Source organism: Culex quinquefasciatus, chromosome 2, assembly GCF_015732765.1.
Source record: "Culex quinquefasciatus strain JHB chromosome 2, VPISU_Cqui_1.0_pri_paternal, whole genome shotgun sequence".
Lineage (NCBI taxonomy): Eukaryota > Metazoa > Arthropoda > Insecta > Diptera > Culicidae > Culex > Culex quinquefasciatus.
Window position 1 is genome coordinate 120,875,517 of NC_051862.1, and position 16,366 is coordinate 120,891,882.

The 16,366-nt window shown below is 37.7% G+C and overlaps 1 protein-coding gene across 2 annotated transcripts in view; it reads right to left on the reverse strand.

Annotated features, from left to right (window-relative positions):
- The window catches only part of LOC6038598 (E3 ubiquitin-protein ligase TRIM9), a 196,693-nt gene that overhangs the window by 61,944 nt on the left and 118,383 nt on the right, over window positions 1–16,366 (reverse strand). For both annotated transcript variants that reach the window (XM_038250895.1, XM_038250894.1), the window contains exons 2-4: window positions 10,797–10,892; window positions 6,888–7,019; window positions 6,708–6,809 (exon numbers count right to left, since the gene is read on the reverse strand). In XM_038250895.1, coding sequence (XP_038106823.1) covers window positions 6,708–6,809; window positions 6,888–7,019; window positions 10,797–10,892 — 330 coding nt within the window. The remainder of the gene's footprint in view (window positions 1–6,707; window positions 6,810–6,887; window positions 7,020–10,796; window positions 10,893–16,366) is intronic.

Below are 16,366 nucleotides of genomic sequence, written 5' to 3' on the forward strand. Positions count from 1 at the left end.
CCCATAAAATCCTCATGAAACACCCCCCGCGGCCAAAGTGAAGTCCAAAATCGAAATAGCAAAATTGCACCAAATTCCATTACGTAACGTCATTTTCCCCGCTTCATGGGGACATGGGGCGATAATGTGACACAGCATCATTACCCGTTCCATTTCCGGCGTGCCAACGAAACGCAACGATGTCCTCGAGGAAGAAGACCCCGTTTCGGTCCGTTGCGATCCGCTGCCATCGTAGCCGCCGGAATACATTGGAATCGATTATGTTGAGAACCGGAAACCTTCGAACGCGCATGATATTTATTTACACACAACTCATAAAAATATTTAATGTTGGTATTTCCCCGGGTGTGTGTGTGAATGCGGCTTGGCGCAAGTAATGCAAAAGTATACTTTGTTCAGTGTGTAGCCACAGAGTCGCAAAACAGAGGGTACCGTTTTTGCGAGAACCTTGGACACTTGATGAGATTATACAAAAGCTGTATTTTTTGCATACTGATTGAAAAAAAAAAACTTTTCCACGCTGCCGTGTTATCCAGCGTTGGAATTCGAGCGAGAAGAAAGAAAGCATTTCTTTCTCGCGAGCGAAGGAGAGAACTTGCAGTACTTTTCTCTTCTCGCTCGCATTTTCATTCGCGTTCTCGCTCGCGAGCGCCTCGTGCTAGCCGTTCGTCTATCAATTTGTTTATCAGGCTTATGAATGCAAATAAGAGGTGTTACTTCAATCGCTGTGTTGTTTTTTATTCGTTTCTAACACGTTAAACTTCTCGCGAACGGGCAATTCTGGCTCGCGAGAAAGCCCGTTCGCGAGCGGAGGAGAGCACGGCAATCGGTGAGTGTTTCTCTCGGTAGCTCAAGACTCTCGGCGAGAACTTGAGAGAGAGGAATTTTTCTCGCGAGAGCGCGAGAATACCAACACTGGTGCTATCATATCGCACGTCGCTTTTTGACGTTCCGAGATAGTGAGACAGTTCACACAATATAAACCACAACAAACACTTTTTGTTTGGTTATCCATGCTGTGCAATGTCCCTAAGTTTGTTTGAATTTTGTAGAAGGATTCCCGAGATATAATTAAAAATGTTTTCAGTAGTCTGGGGAGTTGTCGCACTTACAATTTACTTCTTTCATATGAAAAGTGAAAACAATGAACGGAGTTTTTCGGGTTTTGCTGAATATTGGATTGAAATCGAATTGTTGAGATCTGTGAAGATGAGACATTGTGAGCTGCACAATATGGCGTCCTTAACTTTATTTGGCCCAAAATGTACGTGCGACAAGATAGTACAATCACGACGCAATGAAAAGCAAAAAAAAAACAAAACAAAAAAATAGGCTTAAATAAGTAAAAACTTTTACAGATCCTCACGAAAAAAGGTCAAAGTTCTCAGGTGTCCGGGTGTCGACGCATGACGGTAGTGCCCTTTTTATTTCTCGCTCTGACACGAATTTCTCCACAGTCGCTTCACAGCAGTCCCGACAACGATACGGATTTGGCCCGGAGCGGGAAAAAGGACGCAAAAACGCAACACGAAAAAAAGGAGTACCGGAAAATTCTTTCCGATATGTGACCGTTGGCCGTAAATCTCTTTGTTTCCCGCAAACAGCTTTTTGCTTCCCTCCTCCATTTTCCTCCGACCCGGAGCTGACCAAACCGTCCTTTCATTCCGTTCCGGGAGGGATATTCTGCGTATCACACAACTCTCGGAAAACTTTTGTGTATGTGGCCGGCCATTATAATACACTTCCCTCGTCCTGCCATCCTTTCCGGGATCCCCGAGCTCCCGAGCCGGACGTGCAATACGGTCGCGTGACATTTTTGGTATTGTTTTTGTGGGTTCTTTATTTGAACTTCATATTGGATGCCACTCAAAGTCAAAGTCAGAGTTGAGTAATGATACGGAGTGGGAAATGTCGGTGGCTAATGGAAGCACGCCACCACGGATAAGTTGGGGGCGCAGATTTGAGTGATTAGATAGAAAGATTGACGGACTGGATTTTAATAACTTATTGCTTATTTAGAATAAGTTTGCCCTTTTCACCCTTTGGTAGTCATAGTTATGCATTTCAATTAACCTTTACTGAGGCAAATTTGATTAAAGAAAAATGTAAAGTAGTCTAAATTTAAGGGAATAGCAACTGTTGAGTACCTTTAGGGGTGTAAAGCAACTCGATGTCGTCGTGCTATCTTGTCGCACCCGCCATTTTGACGTTCCGAGAAAAACGCGTTTTAATGTTTGACCTTGAATATTCAAAAACGAGAGCACACAATGTAAACAATAACAAACACGTTTTGTTTGGCTCACAATTCTGTGCATTGTCCCAAAGTTTGGTTGAAGTTGGTTGCTGGAGTCCCGCGACAACGCATCCTGACTTTCCTGGCCTGAAATCTCTTTGGCCTTTTGTCGCACTTACATCAATTTTCATGGAGTGACAAGATAGCACGACAAGATTGAAATTTGAAAACAGAACTTCACCATTTTTTGATATATTATGTAAAAATTTTCGAGGAATCAGGTAAAAATATTTTCAGACATAGGCTTCAAAACCTTCAAAACAGCATTTTAAGTTTTCATACGACCTTTTCAAATGGTAAGCTAGATTTTTGAAACTTCTTACTATTTTTCCCAAATAGCCATACTCATCACCTATCTTTTGCGTCTAACACAGCTAAAATCGGATGAAACGGCGCGGAGATATGGTTTTAAAAAAGTGGTTTTTGCGAAAATCGACGAAAATTGCCATTTTTCGGACCACCCTAACACGGCGTAGGTCACCCTAACACGGCGTAGGTCACCCTAATTGCCAAACAAAAAAATACGGGTCTAATTATTGATCCTTGCACTGTAACTTGGATTTGGCCCGCACTTTTCTCTCGCACTTTTGACAACAAAATTTCCAAAAACTAGGCAACCAGCAGTTGTTTATTTACATTTACAGTCGCAGTTTTCACCAAACTGGACATTCGCACTTTAAAATTGCGATTGACAGGAGAGCAACATCGGCTCGCTTTGATCATTTTTTGAGAAATTTAAAATTTCCCAAGCCAGTTTGACAAGTCGCAATAGTGCGATCGATAGCAATAATTTAGTGCGAAGTCCAAGTTAGTGAGAATTGCGCAATACACAACAGAATCGAATAGTAACCTTTTTCAAAACAAATCGTCGCCGTCGTGCTAACTTGCCGTACGTGCATTTTGGGGCAAATTGAGTTAAGAACGCCATTTTGTACATCTCACAATGCCACAGCTTTGACCTTCACAGATCCCCAAAATTCTATTTCAATCCTAAGATATTCAATGAAAACCAAAAAAGCTCCGAAAATATTTGTCAATTTTCATATAAAAGTAGTTTCAATCTTGTCGTGCTATCTTGTCACTTCCTGAAAATTGATGTAAGTGCGACAAAAGGCCAAATGGATCTCAGGTCAGGATGCGTTTGACGCACTTACAAGCTAGACTACCGTAAACATTTGTAATTATAACTCGGGACTACAGCAACCAACTTCAACCAAACTTCGGGACAATGCACAGAATGGTCAGCCAAACAAAACGTGTTTGTTATTGTTTACATTGCGTGCTCTCATTTTTGTTTATTCAAGGTCAAACATTAAAACGCGTTTATCTCCGAACGTCAAAATGGCGGGTGCGACAAGATAGCACGACGACGTCGAAATGTTAAAAAGTTCAACTTTTTGCTGAAATTTTGAACTTTTCAGCACTTGTTTGAAAAAGTTATACTTTTCAACACTTATTTAATAAAAACGATTCATTGACTCAATGCATGGACATTTGCCCTGAAATTCTGTTATTTTTTTCATCCCTTGTCGTATTTATCCAACTCGGTGAACTTCGTTGGATAAATGTACGACTCGTGCTGAAAAATCCTCATTTTGCACCATGTTGCAAACTACTATTTTCCAGAAACCTCATAATTTAAATGGGAATACAAGTCTTATCAACTGAAAACAATTTGAAATGCATTTTCCTGCTTGTAAAATCATATTTAACATGTCTGGAATCGATCAAATATATTTTGAAGTTTTGTGAAATTCCGTTGTACAGTACCCAAAAAAATTTTTTCGGCGAAAAAAAAAGGTCGGTGGATACATAGATATTTTGCAAACTAATGCTAAAAAAACAACTGGGCAAAAAAAATCACTCAAACATAAATACACGGAGAAAAAAGAGTTCCTAAAATCGTGAATTTTTTTTTTTTTTTTGAATTAAATATACTTTATTGAATCTTTCTTATAATAATTACATTTGGTTTACATAATAAGTGGTCAGCTGTGGCTCTTCAGCTTTAGTTTGCTTTTCGTGATTTAAACACTGTTCATTTTTATAACTTTAAAAGTATATGATTTATCATTTTTGTAATAAAATCGTGAACAAGCGTTCATGAAAATGGAAACCACGAACAAACTGTTCAAATTTCATAGTACGTTTTTCAAAATCGTACCATGGGATATGAACACTTTGTTCGAGGTTCCCATTTCCATGAACGCTTGTTCACGGTTTTGGGAACTCTTTTTTCTCCGTGTACCATGGCTTGTATTTTCAATTGAACATTTTTTATTTTGTTTCAATTATCCGAAGTGAAATTTTGCCAAGGCCTTCACAGAGCCTTCATAGGGATCAAGTCTCTCCAATCTCCCCTACCAAAAATAATATTTGGTCTGGTTGGCTCATTTCTTGAACATAAGTTTATTGGTATCATTTGAACAGTTTTGATAATTTAGAAATTACAAATTTGACTCATATTCATTCAGAAAATACAAATTTGACTCATATTCATTCATATATGCATCTTTTTATTTAAATACTATCAACGCATTAATTCTAAAATGGATCGTTAAATACGCGCAGCAAAATATTAATTTCTACACCAGCATAATCTAGGCTAATTCTGTTTCTATGTACAAATACCGCCATAAAACTGAACCACTTTGTGGCGTTTTCGCAAGAGAAAGAACGGCCAATCCTGCCTGCATACCACAATGCGTTTGGTTTTTCGATTTTCCGAAAATCTCTGCCTTTGGCCATCCAAACAACGTGCAACGATCCGGCAACACTTTTTTGCCTAAGCCGATCCCCCGACCAAAAGTTTTTGATGGCGGCGGCGAATGGATTTATTCAATATTTATGGAAGCCTCGGAAAAATAACATTCGTTAGGCTACGCATCGCTCACTGTGGCCAGTCGTTTATGCTCTCTTTTTGCAAATATATATTTTGTATATGGTGGCGAGCCACGACGCACCAGCCAGGATTCCCTCGAGGATGCCAGCAACGAGGCCGATATGGAGTTAAATCGAATGTTTTTTTTTTGTGACCGAGTGCGTGTTGTTTAGATGGCCATTTGGCTTTCACGGCTCCTGATGCGACTTCTGGCGATGCTGCTCCAGGGAAGATAAACATAGAATATGATCGGAACCGGAACAAAGTAGCTACAATCGTGCTGCCAAAGTGGCCAGTGCTGATAAGCTTGATTTTGAAGGGGAAGGAATAATTTGTTTGTGTATATTTTTGTTTAAAATTTGAAAACTCTCACTCTCTTTTTAAAGCTAATTGGATTCTTGCAAATATGTGGACCAACAGTAAAAACGTTACTTAATCCACCCTTAGGTGGTTGGTGCCTTGCTCACATTTAAAAGGTAATGCTATCCAAAATAAACACTAAAGGGTGGACGTTTCAGTGTTCTATCAACTTGTCTCATTATTCATACCATCAGATTGGGTAGTCAGATCTTCATATTTCAGAGCACTTATGTGCTTACAACTTATAATAATGCAGTCAAATCTTCAATTCAATTCGTGCTCGTTGGAAAGATCTTTTAATTACCTATCCAAAAATAAGTCGCATGATATATCTGGACAACGTTTTCATCAAAATATGTGAGATCCGGCCTCCAAAAAGTGCAACACTTAAGTGCTTATAACTTTTGATAAGGTTGTCATATTTTCAATGTTTTGGACGCGTTGGAAAGGGTTTGACGGGGTTTCTTACAAAAAACCACCCTTTTTACAATCTTTCGAACTTTAGTAATAATCGTTTTTTCAGCATAACTTTTGAAGTACTCTAAGCTTAATAATTTTTAATAGCGACTTATAGGACCCCAAGACGAATGAGGCCAAAACGGACAAAATCGATTCAGCCAATGTCGAGATAATCGAGTGACAATTTTTTGATCAACATCCCACCACACACACAGACATTTGCTCAGAATTTGATTCTTAGTCGATAGGTATGCATGAAGGTGGATCTAGGAGGTCTAATTGGGAAGTTCATTTTTCGAGTGATTTTATAGCCTTTCCTCAGTAAGGTGAGAAAAGCAAAAAGAGTGAAGCGAAATGATAAACCACGATTGAAAAAAAATAGTTTGAAACTCGACAACATGAACCTTCATCGGTGCGCCGTAACTAATCGCTTTTTTTTCTCCATGGCCACCGATAGCTGAACACTGGAAGCCATACATCGTGTTCCGAAATTGCTACTCTGTTGCTTCCAATCCAGCAGTGACCCACCACTCCATGCTTGTGGCTATTTCACGGTGCCCATTTGAGCCACATGTGGACTACACGACCGATGTCACCGGATAGGCCACAAATCGGATCATACCCTCTGTCCTGACCTGTCCCGGCTCAGCCCAACCGGTAGTCGTGCAACAAATGCGAAGCAATCAAGTAAAATTAAATTTAAGTACCGCGTACCTGTAAAAACGCCGCACTATCAGTCTCTTTTAACGCTTCGATGCAGAACTGTATTAATCCTGTGGTTTGCTGGAGCTTCCCTGTACAACTCGCTTGTTGATCCTGTGTGGGGGAAAAAAGTGGAACACGAAACCGTTAGAAGGACAAATTGTGGGCGCTGTGGCGGTTACTACCGTGTACCTTTAACGTCCTAATTTTGGTATCTTTGTCCTGTCGGATGGCCTCCAGTAGGACTTCCCTCCGGGCGTGTATCGCCTCTATCAACGCTTCACACTGCGCCGTCACTAGCCGCTCAAACTCGATGCAGGATTCCTGGAAAGATAGAAAAAAGTCATAAAACTGAACAGTGGATTTTTTTTTCAAAAGCTTTCACAAAAAAAATGAACCTAGAATTTTCAAACAGTGCAAGAAAATATATTTTTTACAAAACAATATCAATATTTCAACATAATCAAGCAGGAAAAAATTAACAGTACTTCTTTGTGGCTCAAAAGTTGCGGGTTTCTGTCCCCTAGAGCCTAGAACAGGGGTGCCCAACCTTTTAGTCTTGCGGGCCAAATTAGAGTTTTCGGAAGCAATGGCGGGGCGGACATTTTTTGTTAAAATTTCGGATGAGGAATATTACAAAATAGACAAATAAAACTAATGCTTAATAAAGTGTTGAAGGAATATTTGCTTCAATGAATGTTTTAAAAAGTGTTCTTAAATGTTATTCTTTACATTAAAAGTTTTACAGATATTATATATTTATTTAAATTTTATGATTTTGTTTAAGATAAGGGTTCTTAAAAACCTCTCACAAAAAATCAAATTGAACAATATCAGTTTATATTTTTTCTTAAAAAATATTATTAATAAGTTAATTCAAATTCAGTGATAAAAACATAGATTTCTAATGATTCAGTTTCCAGATCAGATCAGGGAAACTGTTTTTTTACTTCTTATATTAAATTAGTACTTGAGAGTGATACACCTCAAGTACATTACATTTTTACATTTTTTTTAAATATATTCAGAACTATAGTCCAAGATTCTAGTCATCATCAATACCTACAACTTTGCCGAAGGCACTAAATCGATCTGAAATTCCCTTTAAAAGATACAGATTTTCGAATATGTACGTATTATTTATGTATGTGCTCTGTCAAAATTGTATAGAGACTTGTATGGGTGAACCAAAAGCACAAAATGGAAACTTTGGTCACAATGTTTGAGCCAAATGAAAAGTACAAAAAATAAAAATGCACAAAATCGATCGCAAAGCAAAGCAAAGCAATCCACTTTAAATACCCCCGGGTTTTGGTGGTCTCTGTTGCAAGTTACTGCTCATTTTGTGTGTGGTGAGTCACCCAAAACCTCTTTTACACAAATGGACCAACGTTTTACTTCCCCATCCGATAGAAGGCCAGGAGGATAAGGCGGGAATTGAACCGGCGCCCCATAGCAACTTAGGGATCGGCAGCCGAAGCCGCTAACCACCGCACCACGAGGCCCTCCACAAAATCGGTCGATCCGTGGTAAATTGCTCATATATAAGGCTACCAACTTTTGCTGAGCACAAATTCATAGGGGAGAGTGGGAAGACTTTATCCCTTTTTTATCGTACGTAACTCTCTCATTTTCTCCATAAACAAAGATTCGAAGTATGAACTCTTTGAATCATGCCCAGCTCTTAGAAAAAAAAATATTTAAACCGGCTCTTTCAAAATAATAGGACTAACTTGATCCTCCTTCAAATATTTTTAAGAAATCTTAAGCAAAATGTTTCTTATTCATCCAAACTATTGATTTTCTATAAGTTCCAGCAATTTCACATAAAACCTGTACGTTTGTGATCAAATTATAACATGTTTAGTATGTAAAATATTCAAAAAAATAAAATATTATTTTATAGATCAAATTTGGGCATGTTTACCAAACATTTGAAAAAATGTTCAACCTGCAGTAAGTCATCCACAACTATACTGAAGAAATCCATGTACGAAAAATCAAACCTATTAAGAGGCGGTATTTGTAGATTTTGCTCGGTTTGTTCTAGAGGTCGTATCGATTTGCTCCGATTTGGATGAAACATTCAGCGTTTTTTTATCTAGACATGAGATAAACTCATGCCAAATATAAGCCCTCTACGATAAAGGGAAGTGGGGTAAAACGGGCATTGAAGTTTGAGGTCCAAAAAACATGAAAAATCATAAAATTGCTTTCATTTGCGTAAAACTTGATCAATTCCAACTCACTTAGATGCATTCGAAAGGTCTTTGAAGCACTTCAAAATGTGCTTTATACATTCAGGATTGGTTTAACTTTTTCTCATTGCTTTTGCAAATTACTGTTAAAAATGGTTTTTTTTAAAACCTTAATATCTTTTTGCAACAGCCTCCAACACCCATACTCCCATAGGTCAAAAAATAGGAAATTTCATGGACTATAAGCCTATGGAATTACCTTTTTGGCCAATTACAGTTTTTCACATAGATTTACGATTTTTCTATACCAAACTTTTTACAACGTTAACTTTTGCCCTGTAACCCAAGAAGACGGCACTTTTTGAACTCAATTTTAACATATTCGGAATCCTCGGAAAATTTCACGTAAGTATGAAGCTAAAAAATTGTTAATTTGATTGAAAAAAATGCCATTTAGAATGAATTAAAATATTTTTTAACATTTTGTTGGATTAGGGGTAAATCAGATATTCGCCTACTTGATACAGCGTTTGACGGATTGATCACAGGGTTAATTAAATCTAACTTTTTTTTCAAAAATGTTATATTTTATTATTTTTCAAAATCAAATTTAAGACTCGAATACTTCAAACTTACGTGGAATTTCCTGAGGATTCCAAATATGTAAAAATTGAGCCCAAAATGTGCCGTCTTCTTGGGCTACAGGGCAAAAGTTAACGCTGTAAAAAGTTTGGTATAGAAAAATCGTAAATCTATGTGAAAAACTGTTATTGGCCAAAAAGCTAATTCCATAGGCTTATAGTCCATGAAATTTCCTATTTTTTGACCTATGGGAGTATGGGTGTTGGAGGCTGTTGCAAAAAGATATTAAGGTTTTAAAAAAATCCATTTTTAACAGTAATTTGCAAAAGCAATGAGAAAAAGTCAAACCAATCCTGGATGTATAAAGCACATTTTAAATTGCTTCAAAAGACCTTTCGAATGCGACTAAGAGAATTAAAATTGATCATGTTTTACGCAAATGAAAGCAATTTTATGATTTTTAATGTTTTTGAACCTCAAAATTCAATGCCCGTTTTACCCCACTTTTCTTTGTCGTAGAGGGCTCATATTTGGCATAAGATCATCTCGTATATAGATAAACAAACGCTGAAAGTTTCATCTATATCGGAGCAACTCGATACGACCTGTTACACATTGGTGAAAAACTCGCTCTGAAATAAACTTGAGATTGATGCCAGTAACTGTAAAAATTTCCAAAAAAGTTTCCAAGTGGTTTATGGATGGTCCCATCTTAAAAACTTTCTCTAAATAAACGTTTCAAAGTTTACGAAATGTCATGTTTCCTTCTACGAATAATATTGCTCTGTTTGTTTTCACGAGAACATTTCGATGCCTCTGTGCTCTCTTGTACAAAGCTTGCTGGTTTTCCTATCTAGTTAGCATAAGAGAGCACAGAAGCATAGATTTGTTAATTCAAATTTTCACAGCCTTGTCAAAGCTTTAAAAAACATTTGGATCCTTTATTATATTAAGAGATTTAGAAAGAAATAAAAATAATAGTTAATAATCAACTTAAACTGAGGCAAACCTGTAAACTATAGAAATTATCCTTTTAAACTGACAGTCAACTAAAAATATTTCACTAGCAAAAGTTTTGGAAATATCAAAAACAGCAATTTTAAAAAGTTGTTATTGTCGTCATAAGATTCCGTACAAATCCGTATTGAACAAAAACAATCGTACCAAAAGTCCGGCCTGTTTAAAATTCGCGGAATGGTTTGCAAATCTGTACGGTAGGGTACAGTTGGTAGCCTTACCCATACACTTCAAGCTTTTTTTAGGATAAATAAACTTAATTTGAGCAATCAAACACACGAAAAACTCATAATTCAACACTCACCGTCACTTTATCGCTCATTCCTTTCAGTCTTTGGATAAATTCTGTCGTTGATCGCGCCTTCTCCGAAAGCTGCTGCAGGTTATGTGATAGTTCAGTCTGTAAAGGAAACAAGAGGAAGAGAGAAAAAAAAACACCAAAATTAGTTTCCAGTTATCAAGCTCATTGGATAATTTTCCAGCACGTGACCCTCAACTATGTGACCACATTGTTGACACAAATATGGAAATAGAGAAGAAGAAAAAAATGCTCACACAAGTGGGCTAATATTGATTGGCGAAAAGACAAAAATGTCAAGGGTAGCACACAATTGCAAGTAGCTCCGAGTCGTGCCCGCTCAGCTATGATTTATGATCCCTCTCGCTTCCAAGTGTCACGGAACGTGGAACTTCCAATGGCAACCAGGCTCAGGCTCAGGTCCGGCCAGAAGAAGTTCATTAATGGCCCATACGCTACGCCAAACGAGCCGTGGAATTTGAGTATGTAGTACTATGTGAGATTGGTGGTGCATGGACGATGGATGCATTTATGTGCAATTGACCATGCATCAGTGAACGGCGACGTCATGCCGCCGTGGAGTCCCCAATCAGCCGAAACCCATCCGATGGCCGATGGCAATGGATCGGGAGGACGGTCCTGGAGTTCAAGGGCGCCAAACGACGACGTCGACGGCCAGCGTTGTCATACGAACCCGCTATGCATGATTTGAATTTAATTTTTTGATGAATTTGCCGTCGTGTGGACTGTGTGGCACGGTGAACGAATGACAAAGTGGATACGAATTGGCAATATGTGTCTGGCATATTGGATTTTCGGGACTTTGATTAAGAGGGGCAAACAAGGGTTTGTTATTTTTCGGTAGAATTGCATGAGATGTTCAGAATTTGAAATTTATTGCACCATTTAAAAATAACTTATTACAAAACAAATCACACCTTTGTCGTGTTATTTTGGATTGCATATTAAGCAAATTCCTTGAAAGTTGTGTTGTGTATTTTTTTACTTCTTTGATCTACATTTAAAACTATTTTATGATTAATACTACTTAGTTGAAACAAAATTACATTTACGATAAGCAAACCATTAATTATTTTTTGAAAGTGATATGACAAATTTATTTAAGCACGTGGAACAGCAAAACCTGATATTTTTAACAAAAGTATTGAAGGACTCCACCGAATTTGAAAATTTAAATCGAAATAATTATTTTATTAACTGTTCGTCGGTTCCAAATCCTCATTCCATGAATTAACCCTAATCATTCAACAACACACTCCACAAACGACAAATGATGTGTTACACATCGCGTGAATTGGCCAGCACGTGCAATGATGGGACAACTTACAAGCCGACACTATGACCGCGCCCCTTTGCCCCTTCTAATGTTGACGACGAGGTCATAAATCCCGCCACGATTAAGCTGCGGGCGTTGCTGCCGGGATGGGTTGGCTGGCTGGCTGGCTGGCAGTGGCCACTTATCGCGCCGTCAGCTGCTGGCCCGCGCCAATGTCTATGATATCCGGTAATTTAGAGTAATTGCCTGGGCCCGGGGCGATTTATCGGCGCGAAAGTGCAAATAAATTCTACCTGACTGATTTATGATGCAATTGATCTACATTTTATAACAGTTTGGGGTGGCACGTGGTTGCAACTGGGGCGTCAATAATGGGTGCAGTTTGGGGTTCTCCTCTCCCCTTTCCCACATCTGCACCAAAAAAGCATCACGTAACGCGTTTCCAGTTGGCCAAAATTTGCCGCAGTTTATTAAATTAATTTAGGGCTGGCGCAAAATGGACGGTTTAAATTAACGACCCCAAGCCGAGATTATCTAAATTTATGGAAAATATTGGTGGAGGGAAGCTCCGATAACGTGACAGCACGAAGCTCCACCACCAAGCGCCACCACAGATATGGAATACATAATATAGGTCAACCGGAAACGACTATCTTGATAGCACCAGTCGGAACTGGGCGGAAAATACGAACGGAAGATTTTCCCGGCTCCCGAACCGTTTTTGTTGCCTTTCTTTCAATTTGAAGATACTGCTTGATTTCCGTTTCTTGTTTTTGGGAAATTAAATCAAGGATGCCATGACATTGTAACCACTGACTTGTTTCTATTGGAGCAGATACAATGTTGCAAAAATCTACGTTGATAAAACGAGGCTTGTTACGCACGAAAAGCAATCCTGAGATGGTTTTAGATACTGGAAGTTTTTCTGTCCTTCGGCTCTGGTCGAGGTTCACCGAGTTGGATAAATACGACGATATGATGAAAAATTCAAGTTTTGCAACGAGTTCCATACATCGTTTTTTTTGCAATCCGAAAAACACCCTTTGAACAGAATTGTAGGACAAATGCCCATGCAGTCAATGAATCGTTTGATTAAAAACAAATGTTGAAAAGTATAACTTTTCCTAACAAGTGCTGAAAAATTCAACTTCAATTCAGTGCTGAAAAGTAAAACTTTTCAGCATTTGTTTTGAAAAGGGTTACTATTCGATTTTGTGATTTTTGATACAGAAAAGTAGGCTATTTCGTCGTTCAAGAATGACAGGAAAAGGAAAGAATTTCACGACGGAATTGCAAACAATATTTTATTTCTTTTATTTTGCATAAATAAGCTTTGTACAATGTACTCTGAATTATTATCAATTGATTTTTTATTTTTTTCTATTATAAGGGACAAAAACTTGAAATAGAATTATAAAGGCCTCATCTTTCTATGATTTTAAATATTAAGAAACCATATGGGTTATTCTCTACCAACTCACACGAAATCGGGAAAAGTTGCCGCAATCCCTCTTCGATTTGCGTGAAACTTTTTCTTAAGAGGTAACTTTTGTCCCTGATTATGAATCTCATGTCCATTTTATGATATATCGTGACGGAGGGGCGGTACGACCCCTTCCATTTTTGAAAATGCGAAAAAATACATTTTTTCAATAATTTGCAGCCTAAAAGGTGATGAGATGGAAATTTGTTGTCAAAGGTCCCTTTTCAAGGGATGGGGCAACTGCTGTGTGAATTGGCGGAGCATACAAGCTAAGTGATTTTACAAGCTGCAAATTTCAAGTTTTCAACTTCAAGTTGGAAACTATCAAATAAATTCATCAGAATTTGCAAATGTTTCACGGGACTAAAAAAATTAAAATATTCCAGAGAAGAGAACTTGATTTGAATCGTATTTTTTTTAATTCTACCTTTAAAATGAAATGGTAGTCAAATTGTCATTGCATAAAATTTCTTTATCATGTTAACCGCTTTCATCAGTTTTCAAAAAAAAACAACAAAAAATGACGAAAAAACTTTTCACCGAACAGTACATGGAAATTCCACTAATTTCAAAATGATTTTATAGGTACGATCTCATTCGTGTTTATAGTGACAAAAATGTTGGAAAATGCTGCTGGAGTTGGTTGCATTACTATTTTTACTAACCATTTCAAAGAACCTTTTTGGAAAAATGTTTTAGTTTTAGTTTTATAGTTTTTGTCCCATAAATCGCTCCGCTAGGAGACGGTGATTTGCAGAGTAGATTTAACCATGTGATGATATTATTGTCTAAGCTCAAGTTGCCTAGGAATCGATAATTGGGAATAGAACCAATTCCACCTGAACCAGATTTTCACCACCATGACAGCCATCCATTGCCGGCCGCTCTTATCTCAACCGCGCACCAGGGACAAGGAAAAGGATTTGGAAGACTGGAAGTGTTGTTGCTCCACTTTTTTAAGGGGACAAGGGAAAATCTCCACTGTGTCTCCAAGTAAGTTTCGCTTGGAGTGGAATGTTGTTTTTGTCTCTGAAATTAAGAAAAACTCTATATCAAATGTTAAGTAGTTTTATTTTATTGGGAGCTAAAAGTATCAAATAATGCATTATACAATTTTAGAGATACATGTTTCTGTGAAAAAAACTAAATTTTAATGAATCCCGGAGTTCTACGGATATTTCAAATCTGTGGTTCCAAAACAATTGTTTACACTCGCTTGTTCACTAGGGTGACAATAAAAAAAAATCGACATCAGAGATACCCTCTGACTTGATTCCTAATGCAAAAATAAGTATCTGTGCCAATTATGAGCCAAATCGGTTAAGGCAAAGGGGTCGCTTTTCATTGTTGAAGTTTATATGAGGAAAATCACGAAAATGTATGGGGAAAAACATCGTTTCAGTAATTTTCTGCTTGGTGGCGCAGGTCTCGCCCAAAATTGTCCAAGTGTGAGATTCTTGTAGGAAATTTAATTCTACAACTTTGTCGAAGGGTGGAAAACGATCCGAGTTGATCCTGATTTTTGGTGATTGTTCTAAAAAAAAAATTTCTTATATACTTCCTATATACCCCTTGTACACTTTCAAGTACATAAGCCGATTTCTTTTCATCGCATTGCTAATAACTCATCAGGATCAACTCGGATCGTCTTGCACCCTTCTACAAAGTTGTAGGTAATTAAATTTCCTACAAGAATCTCACACTTGGACAATTTTGGGCGAGACCTGCGCCACCTGCTGCAAAAATCCTAAAGCGATGTTTTTCTCCATACATTTTTGCTTTTTTCCACATATAAACTTCAACGATGAAAAGCGACCCCTTAGCCTTAACCGATTTGGCTCAAAATTGGCACAGTTACTTGTTTTTGCCTAAAGAATCGACCCAGGGAGTATCTCTTGTGATTTTCCGAAATTTTCAATTTTTCTTGACACCCTATTGTACACATTTTTTTAATGCAAATTTATATTTTTAGCATACATATTTTGTGACTCCCTATTATTCTGGAAAATTTCCCAAGTACCATTTTTTTCCAAGAGTTCTACAAGAGCTCTTCAAGATAGCTACAGCATAGCAGTTTGGTTCGCGATAGGATAAAACTCTCATCAAGTACTCTTCCAAACTCCTGAAGAAGTTTTGAAGAGAATTTTATCCTACCGCGGTCCAAACTGCTATGCTGTAGCTATCTTGAAGAGCTCTTGTAGAACTCCTGGAAAAAATGTTACTTGGGTTAATGGGGGGACAGATACATTAAATAAAATTGAAATTGGCCTAACAGAATTCTTACAATTCTCATTTTGATTTGAATTATTTTTTGCTTCAATTTGGTATTCATAACACTCATTTCATATTAAATTTTGTAACAATTCTATTTTTTTAATTCTATTTTTGTATTCCTTTCACATATTAGAGTTCAATTCAACTGTAGAATTCACTTATGAATGCTATTGCTATAAACAATAAATATTAAACTATTGAAAGCCATTCGAGTGCTCCACACACTGCCGTCCACAATCACTTTTATTCATCGAAAGCATCCCTCTGCACTGTGCACACGTAATGAGAAATTAAATCTTTCCGCAATACTAATTGGCACCCCCATTGTTTTCACCGTTTGATAATTTCCCTAATGGGGTGTGACTGCCATCGTCATCAACCACTGATAAAATTAAATCAGAATGCAAACGAACCAAAACCATACAATTTAACTTCTGATTATGTGTCTGGTTATGGGTACTGAACATATCATTAAATTATGCACATCATAAAGCATACGACAGTGCCGGTGCTGGTGGCTCC